This window comes from Bremia lactucae, linkage group LG4 (assembly GCF_004359215.1).
Source record: "Bremia lactucae strain SF5 linkage group LG4, whole genome shotgun sequence".
In the NCBI taxonomy this organism is placed as follows: domain Eukaryota; phylum Oomycota; class Peronosporomycetes; order Peronosporales; family Peronosporaceae; genus Bremia; species Bremia lactucae.
Genome location: NC_090613.1, coordinates 1,027,370 through 1,043,834, shown reverse-complemented (window position 1 = coordinate 1,043,834; position 16,465 = coordinate 1,027,370). Strand labels below are relative to the sequence as shown.

General features: G+C 45.6%; 4 protein-coding genes across 4 annotated transcripts; 2 read left to right on the top strand and 2 right to left on the bottom strand.

Annotated features, from left to right (window-relative positions):
- Positions 1 to 472: 472 nt before the first annotated feature.
- CCR75_003221 (uncharacterized protein) lies at positions 473 to 1,438 on the top strand (the record flags this gene model as incomplete). Its single annotated transcript, XM_067961318.1, has 1 exon — positions 473 to 1,438. The coding sequence occupies one exon, from the start codon at positions 473 to 475 to the stop codon at positions 1,436 to 1,438; it is 966 nt and encodes a 321-aa protein (XP_067819957.1).
- An 891-nt stretch (positions 1,439 to 2,329) lies between these two features.
- CCR75_003222 (uncharacterized protein) lies at positions 2,330 to 3,196 on the bottom strand (the record flags this gene model as incomplete). The annotated part of the gene is made up of 1 exon (XM_067961319.1): positions 2,330 to 3,196. One exon carries the CDS (start codon positions 3,194 to 3,196, stop codon positions 2,330 to 2,332), a length of 867 nt encoding a protein of 288 aa, XP_067819870.1.
- Positions 3,197 to 3,460: 264 nt separating this feature from the next.
- Positions 3,461 to 4,111, top strand: CCR75_003223 (uncharacterized protein; the record flags this gene model as incomplete). The annotated part of the gene is made up of 1 exon (XM_067961320.1): positions 3,461 to 4,111. The coding sequence occupies one exon, from the start codon at positions 3,461 to 3,463 to the stop codon at positions 4,109 to 4,111; it is 651 nt and encodes a 216-aa protein (XP_067819871.1).
- Positions 4,112 to 4,560: 449 nt separating this feature from the next.
- Positions 4,561 to 8,901, bottom strand: CCR75_003224 (uncharacterized protein). Its single transcript, XM_067961321.1, has 2 exons — positions 5,299 to 8,901; positions 4,561 to 5,225 (listed from the first exon to the last, which is right to left on the bottom strand). Exons 1-2 carry the CDS (start codon positions 8,892 to 8,894, stop codon positions 4,922 to 4,924), a joined length of 3,900 nt encoding a protein of 1,299 aa, XP_067819956.1. The 5' UTR covers positions 8,895 to 8,901; the 3' UTR covers positions 4,561 to 4,921.
- Between the last annotated feature and the right edge of the window lie 7,564 nt (positions 8,902 to 16,465).

The window sequence follows — 16,465 nt, the reverse complement described above, 5'->3', positions numbered from 1 at the left end:
TCGCGCATATAGAAAATTAAGCGCTCTCTCGCGTTCTACTTTCTCAAAAGATCGGTTGCGACGCCTTTTGTCCAATGTCTGCGTCTATTCGCCACCATTCTGATCCTAACCAGTAAGCATCCAATCTTTCGATTCCTGCGCGAAATACTAATCCTTAGAACAGCAATCCGTTGAAAGTGCCCAACTATTTTTTATTTCTAATGCACCCGCAAAAAAAACAATCCTCCCTCTATTTTCCCGAATCGACAAGTGTGTCAAGCGATATTCGTGTTGGATATCAGCTGCACGACTTTTGCATCACATCATCCGTCGCACCTTGAAATAGTGGCATTTCGCTGAAAATAAAACCCGACATACTGAAACGAAATGAAGACTTTAAACGACGTGGGGGATGCGCAAATTCCCCCCACAGCTGCCCTCCCCCCCCCGTTGGTTTGGCCAAACTCAACTCATAAGTCAATTTGCCTTGTGTATGGAAGAACCGCTTGTGTCACGTGGGCAACAGCTCGAGGCGGCGTTAGATCGCTTGCCAGAGAGCTACTTTGCCGCAACACCACTACTCTCGCCCATTAAAGTGCTCTCGACGACTTTCTACGCGTCACCAGAGCCTGAAAATAAACCTCAGACTCTTGGTAGCGACAGCGCTTCACCGCGGAAACATCCGGCGTCGAATGCCACGATGTCCTGCACCGACGACGAGCTTGAGCTTGAGAAATTCGACGGTAGCAGGCGGCAGCAGTCGAACGCCTTACAACAATGTCGACAGCAGACGCTTGGCCACTCTATGGTCTCGAGTCGGCCCTCGACGGCGTCATCCGTGGGCGCCTGCTCCGACCTCGTTCTCTCGGGCTTTTCCATGCGGGGCCGGGAAAAGCGCGTCATGTACCACATTGACGTGGTGCACCCGGACGCTCCACTCCAAACGTATACGATCCGTCGCAGTTATACGGACTTTAAGACTCTCCACACGCAATTAACGGAGCTCCTTGAGAGTCGAAAGGCCTATGACCGTAGCAAAGCCGTGTCCCGATTGGCCCGCGGAGTCGTGCCTGTGTCACAGGAAGCCATGACGCAAGAAGACAAGCTTGAGCAAGCTCTCGTTACATTTACGCTTCCGCCACTGCCTCACGCAGGGTTTTTGACCTTCTGGAAACGCCACGACCAGTCGCACGTGAAATACCGATGCGAGAGCTTTCAATATCTGTTGCAATCAGTGCAACAAATGCCGTTTTTGCGTGAATCGTTTGCCATGCAAAAGTTTTTAAGCGTCGCACCCTGTACGATCCGAGACCGAGGATCGTCATACGTCTCACTCTGTGAATATAGTGTCCCTGCCATGAATCCCGAAGAAGAGCAACGGGAACGCAAGCGACGAGCGCAACAGCATCGACGCAATAGCAGTGCTAGCAACCACTCGACTCGCATGGTTGAGTATTAAACAAGCTCGGAGCGACAAGTGGCTAGTGTTACAATAGGTAGTGAGGACTCCATGGAATCATGGGGTGTTATATGTGCATTCAAGTGGCAAATATACAACACAATGAGTAGTCGAAATGAAAACAATTTGCAATTTTAGCAACTGTGGCAGGAAAAATAGGCCTTGATCACGGCTCCGTGTAAATCGTCTCTTTATCGTGATTACTTATTCAGCTCTAGTGCGAAATAAAAGTTAGCACGTGGCCAGACACAAAACGCTAATCGTCTTTGCTTTAAGTGATTGATTGTTTGAATGGCATGCGCGTTTCTTAGCCGCTGTCGCACCGGCAATCGTTTCCTCTTCTTCGACCAATGCATCAACTTGTTGCAGTATCTAGAGGCGCAATGCTAAAAAAATGAGTACTTTTCGATTGGCGGTCCTAAAAAACTGCAAAGATCAGTGTGGCGAACGAGGATTCGATGTAAAAATCGGATCGAGGGCTTTTATAATCCACCTTTTAATTCAATATCTTCGTCGAAATCTCGGCTCTTCTGCTGTGTGAGTAGCTTTGTAAATGATTTCGGTCTGGAATGCGAAGGTAGGAACTGATATACCCAAACCTAAGAAAAGTTCAGTTGCAACAGGTTTAATGCGTAAGGTCTATCGTACTTATAATCGATAGAATAAGCTTCAAGCTTTTGTCCTATCATGTAACTGGTACGGTGGTAATAACTATCTCCCACCAAAACACATCCCCTATAATTAATTGCGATACCTATTTGATTATAGTGATAGTAAAAATTGCAACTTCCCATATAAAGGTCAATTCATCATTCAAAGTAAACTAAAGCGTTATGTAAAACTCATGCTCAAGTGCTACACGTGACGAGTCACTTTCGGCCAACATTCCCTTTAAGGAGATACTACACGCTCGTGTACAGGGTGACTTTCATGCGGGTCGCCATGACCATCATGCGCACTGTCCGATTTGTTGCCAACGAGCTTCTCCTTCACATCGTGCATCTTTTCCTTCGCACGTTCCATGATCGAAGGCGATAGCGACTTCTCGGCAGCCTTAATCTGGTGGTCCAGCGCCTTCAAATTGAAGTGGTCGTGCAGAATTCGCTTTACAATTGTTTCAACCGTTTCAGAACTTCCAACAATGCCACTTCCATTTTCGTCTTTGGTGTTAAAGACGTCCTTCGAACGCTCTTTAACCTCTCCAACCAAGCCTTCCGACTTCTCGTCACTCTTCTTCATACCAAACATCCCACCTTCCGACTCCTTGTCATGCTTCCCAAGCAAACCTTCATTCGACTCCCCATGCTTCGGGTGTTTCTCATCCTTCGCATGTGTCTCGTCCTTGTGATGATGCCCACCCATGGCAGCAGAAATTCGACCCTTCACACCCATTCGCTGCCCATTTTCCTTGTCATAATTGCGAGCTGTAATCTCCAACGCCTCAAAAGCCTTCGCCGTTGTATGCGTAACGTTTTGAGCCGAAGAAACGTCCGTCTTCGATGACTTGTGCTCCTTGTTCAAATTGTGACTCACGTGTTTCATGTCCATCGCCGTGTCTTTAGCATGGCGCATGTCACGACGCATGTAGGTAGTAGCCGTGTTCACAAAGTGATTGCCATTGCGACGGTCATACTCCGACAATTCCTTTTTCAACAGCTTCAAGCACGTTGACGCGTCATCGGCCGTTTGGTTTAACAACTGCTCCAGTTTATAAAACTCGTCGTCAGTAGGAATGTTGCGATCAGTGGATTTTCCCATGGTTGTAAACGTGGCTTTTATTGACTTGTGTAGTAGCGTTCACAATTCGTTATGACTGCCTTTGACGAAACGTGTGTGTGTGTGTCTTCTCGAAAGAGCATGGGACGAAGCCTTTTCGTGAAAAATTCGTTCTCAAGCCATCGTAGTGGGTAACGGTACAGAATAGACCAGTCTTTTAACGGGTGTGTCTTAGCAGCCATTATTTTCAAGAAAAATCCACCTCAACTTTTTTCAACAAAGCTAATTTCATAACGTGACCTCTCAATGTGTCCTACGGACCGCGTTTCTACCGAGAAAGTGTTTTCGAAGTTGAAGCAATTGCTGATTGAAGTCGCAGAGGATGTTTTTAACTGCCTCGGTGATTTCAATAGCAATCTCAGTGCATTTGACAGTCGCCATGAAAAGCTTTTCTCGGGCAACACCTCTACCTTCTATCTCAAAAGCTACATTCAAACGGCAAGGGACACGACCTTGGAGTTGCGAAATGTGGCCCATCAGATCGCGGAATGTTCCCAACCATCTCAACCGGAGATTGATGCCGCCTGCAATGCGATGCATGCGACGGTCAACTCTTTAAACGAGCTGGCACGAATGGCTTGTCAATTCGACAAAGAAAGTTTAAATTTAAACGGTTTGAGCGTCGTGGCTGGCTCGCTCGAGGCTAAAGCCAGCTCTACGATCAAAAACGACACGAATACCACGGGCAAGGATCTAACTAGTATTCGTAATAAGAGGTCCGAGTCTGAGGCACTTCGAGCTTCGGGTACGGTCGAAGAAGTGGTGGCGATGGCATTTGGCCACTGCTTCGGTAAATTTCGGGCATTGCAACATCAAGTTGCTACATCTGAAAAGGCGCTGTCACCCTTGTTTGCAGGTCGTGTGAACGAGCTCGTAGCAGAATCTTGCGCACCATAATAATTTTAAGCAGTGCAACTCATATAAAGCTTTTTATTAAATAACGAAAACACGAGTGAGACTTTTAGCAGTTCAACAAGAATGCACCTCCACGTTTGTCACAATATGCTTCTAAATCGTTACTTTTCCATTTAAGGATCTTTTCATGTCTTCTTGGGATTTTTCGTAATAATAAGCTGCACCAGATTCTTTTGCCGGGCATCAGCGATACTTTAATCAACATTCGAAATTATAGTTTAGCTCGGCATGTCTCCAGGGCAGCTGTTATCTACTCCCGACAAGTACATAATTCAACTGCCATAAGGTTTTAAATTTAGAGTGATAAGAAGAGTGACACCATGAATGTCATCGCGTTTAGTTCGAAAACCATGAAAGAAATTGAGGCAGCTAAAAGGAAACCGGGTGTTATCCTTCTGATTTGTCCAAGTTTTCGATCGTTGCGGTTACAAGTCGATGTGCAACATCGGCCGTGCACAAGAAGTCATTCCTCGACTTAACAAATCGAGGATCTTCAATCTTTTAACTTTTGGGTAAAATTTTTAAGCGTTCAGTCAAAGAAGCCATCGTCGTGATTTGTATCAAAAAGCGCTTTTACATTCTGTAGGATGAGAATCCGCCAATAATAATAGGCTTACGTGGCTCTTGGTTATTCTTGTTGTTATCTAATCGTTCCGACTATAGTAGGTGATTATCCATTAATTGTATAATTTGTTAGCACAGATCGGTAGTTCTATAGCATTTGCCCACCAAGAAGTGTTGCCTTTTCCGTTATAGTCGGAAGTGACAAGTAATGCGCGATTTCTTCTTAACCTACTCCTCTTTTTTAAACATTTTCTTAAACATGCCACCAATCCGCGACTTGCGGTGACTGTCCTCTGCATACGAAGTGCTTCGATTGAGAGCTGACTGATCAGGAGAGCCCAGACTGTCCGCTTGTTGTGGCGAGTCCCCATGATGCATCGAATTGTGAGCAATGGTATCCAAAGTCGCGCGCCGTTCAGTGTGCGAGGGCTCGGAGCCGATAGACACGGCCACAGGCGGCGAGTCCACTGACGTTGCCGTTAATGACCGACTCTCCCGAAACTCGTTATCTCGTGACACCTTACTCGCTGATCTGCGGCAACAGCACCACAAGGTACTTAGCTAAGTCACACAACGAATTTGCTAAGCAGCAAGAATTAACTTACGATAAGTGGTGATTATAATACTCGCTTCCCCTTCGTTCGTTGTCAGAAGTGGACTTTAAGTCCACTGCCATCGTTCGAATGCGCTCTAACAAATCCATCGAGGCGCCCTCGACTTCCGCGAGATTAGCGATTTCAACAATGAAATCCTGCTGCTTCACGCGAGCCTTGAGCTCTGCCGAGTAAACGGACCGCAACATCCGTAAATCATCCTTTAGATCTGCTACCTGCTTCTTGTACTTTTTCATTTTTTCTTCCTGTGATTTGATTAGAGTAGCGTGTGTGCTCATGAGGCGTAAATTCGCCTTGGATTGCTGCTTATTATGCTGATTTAGGGCAGCAAACGATGCCCCCGCAGCCGTGTACGCATCCTTAATCTTCTTGTTTTCAGCTTTGAGATTTTCGTTGTCTTGGCTTAACATTTTAATAAATTCTCGGCCCTTTGTGACTTCTTTTTGCAAGTAGTCGATCATGCGCTCCGAGTCGTCCAGCAACTTGCCATCATCCATCGACTCGCGCTCATACCTACTCGCCCGTATGCTGTTGAAATGCTGAAAAGGAGCTTCGTCTTCGACAATGCTATTTCCTGCGCTAGGCACAGACGACAATCGAACTTCATTTAACTCTTTCTGTAACGATGAATTTTCTGCTTCAATTTCCACGCGCGCGCGTTTTTCATCTTCTAAGCGGTGTTTTAGCAGCTCTACTTCGGTCTCCATGGCATCCTGTTCCTTCCGTTCCCGTAAAAGCCTGTGATATTTACCCACTTGTTTCTTCATCTTGAGACTTGACTGAAGCTTTATGACAGCGTTGCGAAAAGTGGCATACTTCCTTTCAAATAAATGCTTGCGGTACGCGGTTTGAACTTTAATAGCGCATTTCTCCTTCATCAACAGGTAGACACGTTGGCGTGATCGGACTCCACGCCACACGCTCTGCACAACCACGCATTTTTTTCGTTGATCCAAATAAAATCGTCGTTGTGTCCGACAGCGCTGAAGTGCTTGAAGCTTAGCGATTAAGACGCGTATCCGTTTTATACGTCGACGTGCCACCCACCGACGTACAGCTTGCTGAATCACCATCGCTCGGTCGTGCACGAACGTCGTGCGTCTGAGCTCCAATAATTCCAACACGCCTTTTCCAAAGTATACTAGGCTTTTGCCAACGACAAAATTCGGTGTTGTGGAGTGCTCAGAACCTTGCTGTGTTCGATCAAAGGCACTAGTACTCAGCAATTCTTGACCGAGCTGCTCGCATGCATCGGCAACTGTCGTCGATTTGTTTGTCATCTTGGTAGATTGCTTGCTTTTCAACATGACAAAACGTCGCAGAAATTTCTCATGAGCCATCTTGTTTGGGAATGCAGAGCGTGTAATACGAATCGCTTCTACAACACCAGCGCACCGGAGCTGGTTCACCACCGCATCGATTTCGTAAATATTGGGGCTTTTTTGTGAATTGGGTTTGATGCAGCGAACGTAATGCACGTCCGTCCTGGAGATGTCGCTCATTAATAGAGATAACTGCGCCTTAAACTTGTAACTTACAGTTTCTTGCATGAATGAAGACGTCTTTCGACTGACGACACTGCGTCGACCTGACTCCATCATCGTCGCCAAACGGACAGAAAGATCTGCATCCGTCATAAAAGCAGTTTTACTGTCATTGCCGAATACAATCGACATCAAGCCATTAGAACTTGAGCCCAGTAGCTCTAATAAATCCGTTTGAAGTGAATCTTTGTTTTTCTCGACAAAGCCTTCCGCATCGTACAGGACCGATCCAGCATAGTGATGCAGTAAGAAATGCATTTGATTCAAACGCGCTCGCTCAAAACGCGGGTGTGACTCACGCAGTGACACCAGCTTTGATACGAACGACAGGTCGCTGCCCATCGGGCGCACGCACTCTTCGTTCAGCAACGCCATGATGCCCATGGAATTTTCCAGCAAGTCCAGCATATTTTGGTTGTCTTGGTACTTGACAAACTCCCACGCAACGCCTTCTTGTTCATACTCTTCCTGCACCGTCTTGAACACGTCCAGCGTGAACTTTTGTTGAAGTTTTTCATTCGCAAAATTAATGCAAAACTGCTCAAAGCTGTTGTGCTCAAAGGATTCAAACCCGAAAATGTCCAGCAGATCAATGTGCATGTACGAAGGGGTCAATGTCCTTCGGTCAGCTGTGTTCGAGATACTGTAGTTCACACGTTGCACAAGATACCCAAACACACGCGCGTAGATTTCTTTGGCCAGCGCATCTCGATTGTTGCTTGCATGGTGCGCAGAGAGTGGCACGCAATACACTTCTTGTCGTGCTTTGACCGTACGGCTGCATAATTGCTTGCTCAGCGCAGCCACCTCTACACCAAGAAGTTTCGCGCACTGCATAATTTCCTTCTTCTGCTGTACAATCTGTGCGGCTGTGACCGCTCCAGACGGTGAGGATTCATCTAAAGAAGCCACAGCTTGACTCGCATCGTCCTTGTTCGATTCCAGCGGCACAAAGTCGAGCTGACCAAGACGCAGGATGCCACAGAGAGCGCTAAAGAGCTCGTGTTGTTCCTTTTCGTCAAGACCGATGGTAGAGAGCGCATCGCGGGTTATTTGATACCGCTCAAGATCCGTCTTGCCATCTAAAACGAGCGCTTCATCCTGCAAGTAGCGAAATTCGTGCGCAGACGTGTTGTTCGTAAAGCCAAACGTGCTTTCTTTGGCGTCGACCAATTGGTAGAAAATGTGATAATTACGCTCGCCTGCGGCCTGCGCTACGACGCGCGATTTCTCGAGCAAATAGTGTCGACACTCTGCTCCCACGAGACAGGTGTCGCTATTGAATAGAAGCTGTGTGAATTTGCCAAATCGACTTGAATTATCGTTGCGCACAGTCTTGGCATTACCAAAAGCCTCCAGCAATGGGTTACTTTTAAGCACCTTCTTCACTACAATTGTCTCTTCGTGTTCGGTCGGGTGCAGTCTCGTTGCAATGCTCATAGAGATACTGGCAAGGTGCTCCATCATAATCTTCACAGTCTCTGTCTTGCCTGATCCTGACTCGCCACTTACGAGAATGCTCTGAGGCATGCGGTGCTGTTTCATGTGGTGAAAGGCCTCGGCGCTAGTAGCGTATACGTGCGGTGGCATCGTGTCCCAAGGGCGCTCGGTATAGCGGTCTCGGAGCTCCTCGGAGTAGTGTTCTTTGATCCATTGGTACGGATTTACTGCAACGACAATCTTTCCCGTATATGTGTAGGGTTTTCTAGCAAGAAAACGCTCGCGGACGTTGTAAACGATAGCGGGCTCGTGCAAATGGCCGAGCTCGCACATGTCCTCGGCGCCAACGCAATGTTTTCCCCCCTCATCACCATCGGCCAAAACGTTCTGCATCGGGAGTGAATCAGGCATGCCATCGTCATTTAGGTCAATCGTGCGCTCCTCGGCAGGCACATCCTGACGATACCCATGAAGCGATTCCGAAGCTTCAGCCAGGGTTTGCGTACGCACACGAAAGACCTTGCCACTCGCGTCTACTGATAAGACGGTAGCGGGCACCCACACAAGTTTCTCGTCCGGAATAAACACGCGAATGCCCTCCATAGTGCGGAATGAGAATGATGGTCAATCGGGTGCGGAATCGGAGGGAAGTTTCCCTTTCGACTAGCTTCGAGACCGCGTGGAGTGTCGTCCAGCACAGAATCAGATTTAGCGGGGAATTCATAATTTTTGATGACGACGGAAGATTGCAAAAATAGAGAAAGTTGGTTGTAAGGCCAGCATGATATATAATGGTACTAATTGAAATAATTAGATACGAATTTCGAACAGACGCTTCTGGAAATGCGTGAACGGCTCCTATGTACGTCAATGTAGCATAGAAACGCTCGCATTTACTCTCGTCACCAGCGTAGGCGACAACCGTCGTGCAAGATCTACGTATGCTTCTTGTAACGGGATGTCCGTTACATAAATATTATTTCCTATAGAAGGATATACAAGGAAATAAACAAAGAAGTACAAGAAATTATCCTTTATTAATTTTAACTTAATAATTCCAATATTACCAAATTTGGTAATATAGAGGCAACATGACGGTTGTTTGATTTAAGTTTAATCAACCCCGCCAATCGTTTTAAGACGCGATTCGGCGGTGCGTAAGGACGCGCTACACATAGTTAGTTATCAACATATCTAAAACAGTAGATAAAAGATTGTTATGTAGGAACTTATTATATTAACACAGTCTTACTTTTTGCCTATACTATATTTTGTAGAAACGCGTATCCGACAGTTAAGGACGATCAAATGCACGTCGGAACGAGTGACCCTTGAACTACTATCGACCTTCGAACGAGTTGTTCGAAACTGCTTAAGACAAGATGGCGGGGACATTTTAACTTGAAATGCTCCAGCACGTGTTGAGAAGGTAGTAATCTCTCGGAAATGACTAAGGATATATTTCAGTCCGAACTAAAGAAAGAAAAGACCAATGTTAGTTGAATCCGTTTCAGGAGAGAGCTTCTGGACTGCTGTCCGTTGTATTAAACGAACGAGAGCGCCTTAGAGACCGACACAAAGAAACGGTTTGCTGCTCAAGGCTAGGACGCCTTGATCAACAGCCCGTTTTTATAAGGTTTTGTGGAAACACCGTGATGTGTTTCAAGACAAGAGCTGAGCCATTTAGGTCCATCAGACACAAAGATTGACGTATCGCTCGGCTGTTGCCTTGTCACACAATATTTGGTGAGAATCGGCTGTGGTCGTTGCCGAAGTAGCAAATCGATTGCATTTAGGCGTTCTTCGACAGGCGAAGGTGGGACACGTACGTTAGAGCAAGTCGCCTTGCTGCAGGCTGACCTTCTGTGCGCAAAACCAACGGTGGTTGGCGCGTATTCCACGCTTACAATAAGCTGAACATAACCACCATACCGACGCAAACGAAAGATGGTTAATTGAACTTAATCGGAAAGTCAACAACCTTTTCCGCGTTGAATGTGAAGGATGGCTACTATCAGGTACTAATGAGAAAGTATAATTTGGCTTAAATGGCAGTAGACACCGATTTAGGAGTGGATTAATAAATCCACACGGGTCGAAAAAAGCACCGGCGACATCCAACCGAGTGATGGCTCTCTTATGCGTCAGCACCGTGATTACTCACCCTATTGCTTTGAAGAAATATAATTGTGCATTTTAGGGTCAAAGACGGCATGAAAGAAATAGAATCGCACAAGCATCATTTGGACTCTTGCTTAAGAGTCTATGTGACACTAATTGTACGTCAACTTGCAATACTGCGTAACAGGGGTCCACAAGATGCCAGTGTGACGCTGCATCGTAGGCACACATGGTGTACGAGCAGACCCATAAAGACAAATTCTGTAAAGGAATGGCCAGTCCCACGTCGCGTAAAGGATCTGCGGCATTTCCTTGGGCTCGCTAATTACTTGCATAAGTACAGCAACAATTATGCATAGCGGACTAAGCCTTTGTCTAACCTCCTACGAAAGGATGCAAAATGGGTTTGATTAGAGAGCAAATAGATGCGGTCACATCCGTTAAGTAACCTACGTAAAGTGCGGATCCCGGTCCAATACTATGGACATCCCGTGTAGTCAACACACGAGATGCAGGAACAAGAGAGCTGCCTCCTTGCATGAGACTGTGGTGCTACACGGTGCTTAATGCACCGTGCTAAATGCACCATTCTGCTCAGTCTGTCTACGAAGACAATTCCTCTAACACCCCTAAGAATGCCTTTGTACGGTTCATATGCCTACTCGATGACGCATCATGAAGCTCGTGAAGTATCTTCAGCTTGAGATCTGTACATAGATTCTCAAGGGATCATAAAGTGACAGCTGATGCCATAACAGGTCATTGCTGTAACTCAAGCAACTTAGCTTTGCCTTCAGGTGCAACAGAAGGTAGCCCTTTTTCTACCTAGTTGATTCAACAGGAGGCAACAAAGACCAGTCTTACTGTAGCCCTCCCTCATTTTGGAGGCTATAGACTTCGTCACGTTGTAGAGCTTCATGGCTGCCAACGTTTAGGAGTTAACTCGTGCCTTAGCACGAGACATACTTTCCTGGTGTCTTGGCTCTGCGCGATAACGCGTCAGCCAAGACATTCGTTTTACGCGCCTTGTAGCCAACTTTTAGATTATATTCAGAGTATAATGTAAGCCACCTCGCCATCCTAAGCGAGAGGTGTGCGGTCCCCAGCGACGCGTGTCCCTGCTGACCAAAAAATAATTTGATGCTCAAGAGGTCCACTCGAAGCTTGTCAAGAGCAACACTTAATTGAAAATTGATTTTTGTAATGCACAGGGCAATTCAGTTCCGCAGCTTTCAACAGCTGGAACCGGCAAGAGATGACACAGTTAAAGCCGTCGTCATCTTTCTGCATTGGCGGGCTACCGATTGTGAAAATGCGTTGCATCGCAGACAACGCGAAAGGGCTTATTCGTGTTGGCAATGCCAACACCAGTGCACAAACGAGTTTCTGGCGTCATGTGTTTGAGCTGCTAGGTAACAAGCTCCATATCTCAACAACTGATCATCCCCAGACGATGGCCAAACTGAACGCCATCGAGTCGTGGCAGATGTATTGCACATAGTAGCAACTGGAGCAAATAATTGCCCTTCATGGCGTTTGCTATCAATAATAGCCGTGTTCACACCAGCATGGATGATGCACCGTTTTAAAAGAGCAAGTTGTACTATTCTCGGACGACAGTCTCGTTTATGCAGCCCAAGTCTGAAGGCAAGATTTGATTCGCAACGTTAGGGGTATCCAGTTGAAAGCAAGGGATGAGTTGTGGTTGGTCATAATAGCGCCATCAACCTTCCCCATTGGCAGATTGACTTCATCACCACATTGCGATGATGGCAGCGGTGTCGTCTCATCATAGTCGACAATGAGCAACAGATCTACATTCATGCTTTGTATGTGGGATGGGTCATTTTGTCCAATTGACAGCGCGACAGCAGCAGTAGCTGTCGGCGTTGCAATCGTGACACTAAGCGACGGCGGCATACTATCGCGGCGCGTACGCTTTGTGTTGGGTTAATGAGTGCTTTTGCAGACGACCCACCAGCTTTGCCTTTTTTAGGTGGCATAAGGAGTGCCGTGTGAAGTCACTGGTGCACAAATTGGTCGCCTAAGGAGTGTATGAGGACTGTAGCAGCGCATCGTTGACGGCTCGCTATCCCTCGTTCCTCCCGTTGACAATTTTTACAACCGTATAAGATCGTATAAAGAGAGAGGTGGTGTACCAGGCTTACTGCATTTTGTATACGCCCGTTCGGTAAACTATTCGGTAGGTCTAATTCGTGCGAATTCGATAGATCTGTCATTCGATTTAAAATAACATAGTGACCCAGCCTTATGTATATGACGTTACAGGTGCATCTATTAAAGGGAGCGTTGGAATTGACGTCATCTGCAAGCCGAGGTTTATCAAACAAATCCCTCATTATGTATGGATGCGCATCTACAGATATGGAATCTAACCAATGGATCAAAACGTTTGTTAGTTAATTATATTATAAATAATCCAGTCACAAACTGACTATTTAATGCACAGTGCGCACGCAAAGACGGTGAACCGCTTCCGTGGCGTTACTTTTATAAAGGGACAAGTTTGCTTGAGGTCGCGTTTGCCACACACCAACTACTTCACTAGACGCGAGGGAAGACGGTTAAACGCTGCCTTGCAATCCCGAAGGTGTGCTTTGTAGTGCGAGGTTGCTTTAGAAGCGCTGCCTATGAAGTAATTATCTAAACGATAATCTTATAAGTAATTTAAATAAGTTAGGTAAACGGTTTACTCAATTGAATTTAAATTTAGAATCAGCTATATACCCGGAAGTAGGGCCAGACCATAAATATTGTCTAGCTTAGCTTAATATGAAATAAAATGCTTTATTCCTTGGCTTACAACAAATGGTAGCACTTGTAGGTTGTTCCCGTATCATCACATCTCTTGCGTTGACGTACCACGCTCTTTTTGCGACCACGTACTGCGCGCAGTACAGAATTGCTGGACTATTGTGTAGATATCCAAACATAATTCATTTCCCTCTGTATAAAGGCATCTTTATCCCATCCATTGTAGATACAGGCCATTATATATACTTGCTCCGCGGTCCAGTCAGCGCTGGACGCGCGCGCAAGAGAGAGACAGATAAGATTTTATTTACATGTTTTGTAATAGTATATAATTAAGATAGTATTAAAAAGATAGAAACAGAAGAACTTAATTAAATTAAATACAGTTTTCATTTAAACTGCCTCAAAACCATTTTTTCTCTAATAATTGGCCAACATGTACTGATATCCCTCCTTATAAGCCAAACATCCAAGACCAGAGGAAAACAGTTAAGGTTGTCGAACAACATTTGTTAGTGACGATTGATAGCTTTTTAAATTTCTTACCCCTGCACCATTCAGCCCATTAAGGCCACCAGATACTTTTACGGATAATAAATGGTCTACGAGCTTTGATTAGGCATTATATATGCCAACAAGCTTAAATAACATATGCGTGTCGTATGTGAGCACCAGTAAGCAAAATGATACATTTCGCTTTATGCCCAACCAAAATAACCGACAAAAAGAATGTAAAACTGTTTTAATTTACGCGCATAAACATTGCAGTGGCTGAGATTCATTGCTTCGCACCAGAATCCACCGGTGGACGGGATTAAAGGCTAGCACGTTTGACGGCAAATGTTGGCATAGTGAAGGTGCTACTTCATATAAGGCATCCGACCATGGGAGGCCGATAACTTGACTTGACAAGCTTATCATGTCGTGGCGGATGACAGCAACTCTGTAACGGGGTGTATCGTTACATGAAATTAACACTTAAAGGTTGATAATTAATATGTTATCTGAAAGGTAGATAATATTTGGAGGATATTAGTTTATATAGAAATATTCAGAATTCTTATCCATAAATAGGTATAGACCATTATATCTATTTATTCCGCAGACTAATCAGCTGTAGGAGTAATCAAAGAGAGAGTTACAGATAAGATAGAGATAAGAATACAATTACATGTTTAGTATTAGATTATAATTAAGTTAGCATTTACAAAGATAGAAAAAGAGACACTTAATTATATTAATACATTTTTCATTTAATTCTCTCGAAGCTAGTTGCCTTAAGAGAAGTCTTCCTCTGCACGTAAAGTGTACGTGAAATAACGTAAGGCACCACTCACAACTGAAGCAGTGCGAAGTGGACTTGTACTGAGACAGTAGAAGTCGAAGTGCCCCGTTACACCTGGTAGCACTTTGTAGTCCGTCCAAGGACCACATTTCCCACATCGAACATGGACATGTTAGATGATAGTGGGAATGCGCATCACGTTTCCCCTGAAAGCTACTCCTTTCTAAGTGATATAGAAAGGAGTGCGGTCGAACGAATGAGTTTGACCGTATGAACCGATGCAATCTTGGCATTGCTGTCCAATTTGGACATCGCCAAGTTCATACAACATGAACTTGACGAGATGAAGGAAAAAGTAGCCTTGCTGAATAAGCAAGGCTCTCAACAGGCAGACCTTTTGAGATTACAACAGGTACAGGCCCCTGTACCTGGGATAACGCAAACGCGTCGTCCCGAAACCTTCAAAATTGACATTTCTAAGTATAGGGCAGTCGAAGAAGACTCCCTCTTGAGATGGTTTGTCGAGATGGACGATGCCATAAGGGCACGTCACATCATCGACGAGCAAATGCAAGTCGCATTCGCTCAATCAAATATGGCAGGTCGTGCCAAAACTTGGGCATTGGGCCTTAAGTTGCGCGACCCATACGTCTCTGGGTCGCTAGAGGCTTTTAAAGCCCGGCTCAAACAGACATTTGAACCACCAAGGGCTGAGTTCAGAGCTCGTTCAGAGCTTCTGAAACTCAACCAAGGCAAGCGTGATGTTCACGCATATGCCCAGCACATACGACTCCTAGCGAGTTGTATTACAAATAACCCAATTCATGAACAAACGTTGATTACGGTGTTCATGCAAGGTCTTACGGATGGTCCCATAAAGACCCACCTGTTCCGCTTGGAACTGGATACGCTTGAAGAAGCAATATCCGTTGCGGAACAGGAGGACTTTAGCTTGAGACAGGCTTAAGCTAGTTCATCATCATATCGTCCACCAAGACGATACGAGTTAGGAGATCCAGAACCCATGGACCTCTCTTACGTCGAAAGGGAGAGACCTCGCTTTTCGAGCAATAAGCGATCGCAGAAATGCCATCGCTGCCAAAAATTAGGACACTACGCTCATGAGTGTAGTGCCCCACGCCCAGCACCGAAAGGTACTGAACGTAATATTGGACTGTATGCCAAAAAAGGCAACGGTCGCGGATCCGACGTTGTTGCGCAATCGCATAAGCGAGGCGGACCGCCAAAAAATGGTCGGGGTCAGTAGGAGCGCAACGCCCTACTGATCCAACAACCTCAAGAGAATTTGCAAATCTCTTGACTAAATTTGCTCCAGACACACAATCATTATGCGTCTCTGCATCTGGTGATGAGGTATCCCTCATCACTTTGAAATTAAAAGTGACAAATGATTTGTCACTCAGAGCCCTAGTGGACTGTGGAGCGTCGAATAACTTTATTCGTCGCCAGTCGCTAGAGAGTCGTAGGCTCAAATATGTTGAGCGCGATATCCCTCCAACGAGGATGACGGTGCGTCTAGCGACAGGCGCATCGATAACAGTGAAGAAACGCGTAGTGAAATTTCACTACTGTGTAAGTGTTAAAAAAATTACAGTACGATGATGATTACATCGTACTGGATTTGGATGACTGGTTCGAGATCACAAGAATCTTTTGAGGATTCTTAAAAAGGGTGGTCAAATCGTCCTCGGAAGAAGCCGCGTACTGATGGTACCGGCGGAGCCGACCAACATAAAACGTAGGATGCGTTCGCATCCTGCGTGGCAATTCTATTGTGTACGCATTGCCTCTGCGACGCAGTACACGAAAAGGACCAATGAACTTGGGTAGTAGCTTACTGATACCCACATTAGCGATTACTCGCTTAGGTAAGTTTACCGTAGAGAGTAGCACTAGATCATTAGCTTAAAAACTATTAAAAACAGGTCTTCGCTTGTAAAAAAACGAGAGGCATTTTTAATAACGCGTATGA